At 38.2% G+C, this 7,477-nt stretch overlaps 1 protein-coding gene across 1 annotated transcript; it reads right to left on the bottom strand.

Annotated features, from left to right (window-relative positions):
* Positions 1 to 262: 262 nt before the first annotated feature.
* Positions 263 to 4,546, bottom strand: LOC129090408 (homeobox protein CHOX-CAD-like). Its single transcript, XM_054598051.1, has 3 exons — positions 4,219 to 4,546; positions 2,985 to 3,133; positions 263 to 1,822 (listed from the first exon to the last, which is right to left on the bottom strand). Exons 1-3 carry the CDS (start codon positions 4,544 to 4,546, stop codon positions 1,637 to 1,639), a joined length of 663 nt encoding a protein of 220 aa, XP_054454026.1. The 3' UTR covers positions 263 to 1,636.
* Between the last annotated feature and the right edge of the window lie 2,931 nt (positions 4,547 to 7,477).

The following is a 7,477-nucleotide window of genomic DNA, read 5'->3' as shown; positions in this document are numbered from 1 at the left end:
CCGGTCAAAATGTCATATTTTTACGTTCTAATTAGGTCATTTTGTGGGCAGGTAAGGATGCACATAATTGGTTCACTTCCTCATTGGCTGCATTAACTTATCAAGAAGGTTTTTCCTGTTGAAATGTTTCCAACGATTGAAAGCAAATGCTCAGTGCTAATGAACAGAAAATACAAATCCAGATCGATAAACCTATAAAATGAGCATGCCTTTTATGCAATGTGCAGCAAAGCCAACATGAACTTCCGTATATACATACAAAAGACAGGGGAATTTCACTTAACACAATGATTGACAAATACATGATGATTTGCACAAAGTTGGTGGTACAGTGGTTTATTTTGAAAAGCTTTTTGCAATCCTCCGGCGCTTCATTTAAATGTCTACATTTGCAACTTTTCCTTCCTCTTCTTTAAAGTGCCATACAAACAAGAACAATGTGTTAGTGTTTTAACATGTACAATGTAGTACATACTTTAACATTCCATACATATTTTCTGTAAGTCCCAAAAGACTGGATACGCAGTGACTTTTTTCATTTAAAAGTTCTCTGACAAAGCTGAATGTCTGCATTTTGCTGTACAGTGTTGGTGAACCATGAGTCATGTAGCAGCTGTTTTTCAGGATGTGGCTAAGCTGTCTGTGCGTGATATTCCACGGCCCTTTTTATACACTCTTGATCTCAGTTCCTTGTTATATTATTGCAAATTCTGTTGCAAAAAAAAAAAAAAAAAAACAGACACTTTCAGTCAAAACAGAAAGTGTTCAACCCAATCATTTGTATGTCTTATTATACACCTGTTAAATGCCAAATGACAACATTGGTGTTTTCATGCTACTTTTATTTATTTAAAAAACAAAACACAATTCTGTTCATTCATCATTTCCATCACACTAAACACAGCTGCCATCCTCCCTAATTGAAACCCATTGGTCTATACTTTTGAATGATTTTTCTTTTAAATGATAAATCCTGCCTCAACATTCCAACAGAAAGATCATTAAATAGGTTTTGAACTTCGTGTTACGTTTTTTTCCTTCTTTCCTTAGAAGTAAGAACTGTAACACTCTGCTCTCTCTCTATTTCCTCTCTATTTCAAATGCTAATAAAGAAATGTATAAGCATCATTCGCTTCCCTTTTTTGTTGACAGAATCTGTATTATTCATTTTCATTTTTATGTTCAAGTATGATTTTAAGATGTATTTTCTCTTGCACTTTCAAATAGGGTTGAAACTATTTTCTCATGAAGCAGACACTTGACTATAGATGTATTATCCACCAACATTTCAACATTCTCTTTAAGAAAGAAGAACTTGGCTTCAAGCAACATTGTAAAGAAGAAAATCAAGTTTGACAATTCAAACGTTATCCAGTGAATATTTGTCCTTAAAATCAGTATCTTGGTGCTGAAAATGATCCATATAAACACACTGAAGTCCTTTGATTGGCAAATTCCCACCAGAGATGATCAATGCTACAGACATGTGTGCTTGTCTTTGTGAAAGCAGGAGGTGCAGAATCATAACATCATGTTGATGTGAATCATCTTCGTTCATTGTGTGGTAAAGTTATAAAAATACAAATAAGGCTATGTACATATTTCACGCTGTATCAGTCTTCAATATGAAATCCACCTAGTATTCCTCTGATATAGTGTCAGACAAAATGTTGTCTCTGGGGCTGGTGGTGATGTGGGTGTCAGCGTGTCCACCCAGCGCTGGTGGGGTGGGTGTAGTTGTGGAGGCCTGCTGAGAATGCTGCAGCTTCTTGCGGTTTATTTTCCTCTCTTTGGCACGTCTGTTCTGAAACCAGATCTTCACCTGAGATATCAAAGTCACAAACATATGTATTAAGTGTGTGCTCCAATATGATGGTAATAACATATGATCAGAAACAGCAATGATGCAATATCTGTTCTATGCCCCCTTTCCTTTGACACTTGAGTACGTGTGTTATCTTCAGTTTACAATTTTCTATCGCCTGGCCACACCTACTTCTGCTCAAGTTAAGTAATATTTTTCATTACCAGAATGACTTTGTTGCACCAAACTGTGGATTTGACCAGTAGAATGAGTAGGCCGGGAAAAACAAGAATAACATTAATAGCATTATGAGAGCGTGAGTGAGGGGTTACCCATTAAAACTACTTGTACAAGAAGTTCTGGTGGCCAAATAACATTATTGTTTACAGATGTTTCTGCTGTTTTTTCTAAAGCTGGTGCCTCCAAATTGGATAGTTGAAAAACTTTCAGCTGATGGGTGCTCTGTAAGAATTTAATATATCAATGGCAGTAAGGAAAATACACCACAATGCAAGTGCATGGGCCAAAGGTACTGTACCACTGAGTTTTGAGGAATTGCATTTTTTTATTTTCTCATATCACTAAATATGAACAATGTAAATCACATGAAGAAAATACAGCCTGCTCCTTTTTTATAACTCTCACTCCTCACCACTGTCACCCCCTCAAGACACAAAAACATATGAAAACAGCAGCCACTTTTTCTTTATCTTGCACAGCAGCAGGGTTCTCGCAATGTGTGACTTTACTTAACTTAACATAACTTTCCAAAGGAGAAGTAGCACATTGTGTCACTTACAAATTAAGAGTTGTTTTCGTAATCGATAAAACACACACATTTCTGTACCCTCTGAAGTTTTGGTGCTCCAGCCTTACTAGCCACAGTGGCTGCTGTTCAGCGAGAGTTACATAGTTGAATAAAGGAAATCTCAACTCAATTTAGCTTTTACTGGAGCTTTAAGCTGTGTCTCTCGGTATTGCTCAGCTGTTGGAGTTTGTAGGATGACCTTAACAGTTTGTCTACACAGGAGGCATTTGCTTAACAATGTTAAAGAGTTGGGTTTTATTTTTTTTATTTTACATTCACCTCTGCCTTTTTCAGTAATGCCCCTTTGTTTCTAACCTGTTCTCTCTACCCCTTACCTTTTCTAGGTCTGACTTTAATTTGCTCCAGTCTCACCTGTCTCTCAGAGAGGCTCAGTTCCATTGACAGCTCGGTCTTCCTCTTCATGGTGATATATCGGTTGTATTGAAACTCCTTCTCCAGCTCTAGGCGTTGCTGGTCAGTGTACACCACCCTGTACTTGTCCTTAGTGCGTGTCTTCGTTCCTGAATCACACAAAATAACACTGATTTAGTAAAACAACTAATATTAGTTTGGATTATTGACTGACTTAGTAAATAGGTGTGTTAAACATGATCATAATGTCGGTGAGTCACATGCAGTCTGAGCCGTGTCCAAACAGTTGACTAATTTGAAGACGTCTGGTGCCACGTTCAAGTTCAGGCGCCACTTAAAGTGCCATTAACTCTATTAATCACGCTAACTATAACTAATGTAAAGACTCCCCTCTGCATTGCATCAGTGGTTCTCCTTATCACTGTGAGTGGTGTTTACATAGGTGTTTACACAGGCAGCTATTCATTGACACACACACACACACACACACCGGGTAGTCAGAGTTATTGATCTGAAATCTTGACCATGTGACAGCATCGATTGAGGCAGACCAAAACACACACACAGAGACGTAAGTAAGGGGCCGAGGGTTTCGCCTTAAGAGGACATTTGGTTTGACTTCCTGTTGAGCCCGTGTTATCTAGCCAAGCTGTCACCCTTTTGCACCCACCCAGTGGACAGAGAGGGTGGGGAACGACATTTCTTCAGACTTCACGGCCCCCACTGTTAGCTTTGCATTGACACCTCAAACCATGCTGACGGAAGGGAGAGGCAAAAATCTTGATGGATGTGTGTGTGTGTGTGCAATCTTTGTTTGAACTCTGTGTACATGATGAAATCGTTCCTGTATTTTATATATACACGTTTTACCATATATGTCATCTGTACACCCACTCAACTCCATCACGCCATCATCATGTGACTGCACTGGGGACTGTATCTAATAAAAGATATGCTACTTTCCGTATTCCCCAGTAAGTGTTATCAAGATGATGTCCGATAGAGACATTTGTCAGCAAAGTAAAATATCCTATATGTGATCTGCCTTGAGATAGATCAGAACATGTGTGTTAAAATAACTTCAGATAAGACTTTTTATAAATACATTATATTCTTTAAATCTACAGTCATATCTTAACATTTACAAATGATCATAGGCCATTGCAGCATGCAGCCTATAATAAGCCTATGGTGACCTCTATGGCTGTCTCCAGTATCAAATCTTAAGTCCCACCTGAGAAGGACGGTCTGATGGGTTCATGTGGTCTCCTCCTGGTGCTGAGGGCGTCCTGTCCGGAGATGAAGTTGTACGCTCCTCCCGCTGCGTTAGTTGTGACGCTCAGCTCCGGGGAGGAGAAGCTGACCTGCCCGGCGTTGGGGCTGGACCAGCTGTACGGATACTCCTCCCGGGGAGCGTAGACGGAGTTCCAGGCGCTTGTCGACGGCTCACCGACTCCCGGGACATGATGATAACTGGTGAAGTCATACGGTGGCTGAAAGTACTGGCTGTTCAGTGACAGAGTCTGAGCCGGGTGTCTGGCTGACTGTGAGTTGGGGTACATACCGGTGTCTCCTCGTCCGACAGATGGGGGTGACTCTCGGGTAAACCTCTGGGAATCAAACTACCTGGCGCATGTCAGGCCTCCTTGTTTATTCCCAGAAGGCGCTGGCGCTCTGTTTTCACTTCAGTCTAAGGTTCGGCTACCTGTGCAGCAAGACTACACACACCTTTATAGATTTACTGGAACTGGAGTTCAAAAGTATCATCATGACGTCACGTTTTACCTGAGACTCACCTGCCTGCTCGTCTTGGCGACGTGAGGGCATTGACCCTGATATACCCGGTCTACCCTGGTGGATCATTTTGATAAGGCCATCATGCAAGGTGTGGGTGAAGTGTGTCCACAGGTGCACTGCTTATGTCAAGGTCTCATGTGATAAACAGCACATTAAGTTTGTAAATCAAGATGTGAGTTGGCTCAGTAGTGGTAGAACTTTATTAGATGTTTTACCACCATGTGAACCATAGCCATAATCTCACCAAAGTAAAAGTACATAAGTATTAGTTGCAATAAGAAATGTAAAAGTATTCATAAAGGCATGACAGCAGGGCAGCCAGGATTTAAGTAATGAGTCCAAATTGCCACACTCATGCAAAAAAATTGAATATTTGTTATTTCGAATAACTTTAAAATTGTATATCTATATAAATAGAGTCTTTCCACATTAAGGTTTTAATTATTTATTTTACACTGTCAGATATGAACAGTAATTAATACATCTAAAATATTTACACAATTGAAACCAGCAATAAGAAATCCATGTATCATACCGGAAATACATGTAACCTCCTTGACCTTAATGGTCAACGGTAGCTATTGGCTGTCTGCCAGTGCTATATATATATATATATATATATATATATATATATATATATATATATATATATATATATATATAATAAACTTGAAACAACTTACAACCTAAAACAGCCACATGAGAGCAGCAAAATACTAAAAAAGCGAAGTAATTTACCAGGTCTGAAGTTCTGCAGATACACAAACAGGCAGTTTACATATGATCCTTATTTTCCACATTCAGTTGATGTACTGAGGAGATCATGGCATAACGTATATTTTGTATTCCACATGTTGTGCTGGTCTGTGGGTCCTTCTGCATCTGAGTCCACCAAGCATTCATAAAATATTTATATTTTGGTCAGAACAGCCATTATAAGTTGTAACAGATAAAAGCAGGCACATGTTAATGGAGAGAAAGTGCAACATCAAACGCATATCACAAAAAGCTTGAAATACAATAGATCCTAGCCAACTTGGCTATAAAAACAAGAAACGCGGTTTTAGCACTTACAAAATACATTAGAGCATGTGTTGATGTACAAACTTGACTGTTAGGCTTTAAGTGACCCCAAAACTAAAATGTTTACAATAATTCAGACATTTATTCAAAGGAGGTTTAGTTTCAATTTAAAGCCCCTTGATCTTGTTTCATGCAGTACAAATCTTTAATATTTATCTAAATGACGGGTTACTGTAAGGAATTAAACATGTATATGGATCCAGTTTAAACAGTGGAGCATAAACAATGTTCCAATTGGTCTCCTTGTAGTCATCCTGAAGTTCAAGTGCATCGAGGGAGAACTAATAAGAGGCTTGTAGACTCTTTTCGCCAGTTCTAAAAGTTGACATGTGTTAAAATGAGAGCTGCCGTAGGTGCCCAGACACACCCAGAGCTTTCATCTTCCACAGTCAGGCTTCCTCTGAAACGTATTACAGTCCACAAAAAGCCTGCAAACAGTACTTATCAAGTGCTAAAAACACCTACAGCATGTCATTAAGATCTGTTTACCGTGACAGAGAAAGATTGCAAACTGGACAATGGTTTTTAATGCTGTACAAGAAGCATCATCACCATTATCAAGATCAACTAAACAACTGAGTGAAGTGACGAATCAACAAGCGGTCAATACAAGCTGAGTACTTTACTAAGTATCACATCTCAGCACCACAGTTTCGGTATTCAGGAACTGCCTCATTATCAGTAAAACAGCATCCAAACTTTGGTTTAAGTTATGACTGTGGTAACATTGTGCAGGACTGCATCAGGCCACTGTTCTTGATGCAAACAAAAATTATACCTTTTCAGTGAATCTCTTAAAAAAGATAGCGAAAGTGATAAAAGATGAATCCTTTTCTGTTCAGTCTGAATGCAAAAGGACCATTGTGTCCAAACAAAAACAACAAAAAAAAGATGATCGAGTGAGAAAAAATGATCGAATTGTATACTTAACTAGTGCTTCTGTCCCCTATTTTCTCTTTTTTGAAGCTATGTATTTCTTTCCTGAATTTTATTAGACAGTATGCAGTAGAGAGCTGACAGGAAATGAGAGACAAAGAGAGGAATGACATGCAACAAAGGTCCTGAGCCGGACTTGAACCAAAAACGTTGTGATCACATACTCATTGTCTCACATGCAAAGGTCAACAGAACGTCTCTAGTTTTTATCTATTGAAGCTTTTAATCTATTTTATGATATACTGTATGTAATTGAGTTAATAACTTTGCATTGATGTTTAATCTGCCAATTATTTTCTGTATTAATTGATTAACAATTTATCAACACAATCTAAGAAAATAGGACTAATACCAAAAATAATTTATCGATAAAATGTGTCTATAAATGTCTAAAATGATGTCCTCAGATTTCTTTTTGTGTCTGACCACAGTCAAAACCCCAAATGTAGTTAGTTTACTATTACTTTAGACAAAGACTCGTAACAAAGCATCACATTGGAGAAAAACAAGGGAGTGATATCACTCAATTAATCAATTTTTGTAAAATTACAATTATCAAAATAGTTCCCAATTAATCTTCACTCTATAGGCTAGTCATTAACTTATTAAACTATTTTATAAGCTCTAAATTGAGTTTCTCCTGTGTAGGCTTGCTGCTTGAAATGTTTTTTTTGAGA

Source organism: Anoplopoma fimbria, chromosome 4, assembly GCF_027596085.1.
Source record: "Anoplopoma fimbria isolate UVic2021 breed Golden Eagle Sablefish chromosome 4, Afim_UVic_2022, whole genome shotgun sequence".
NCBI lineage: Eukaryota > Metazoa > Chordata > Actinopteri > Perciformes > Anoplopomatidae > Anoplopoma > Anoplopoma fimbria.
Note: the sequence above shows the minus strand (reverse complement) of the source record. Positions and strands in the feature narration are given on the sequence as shown.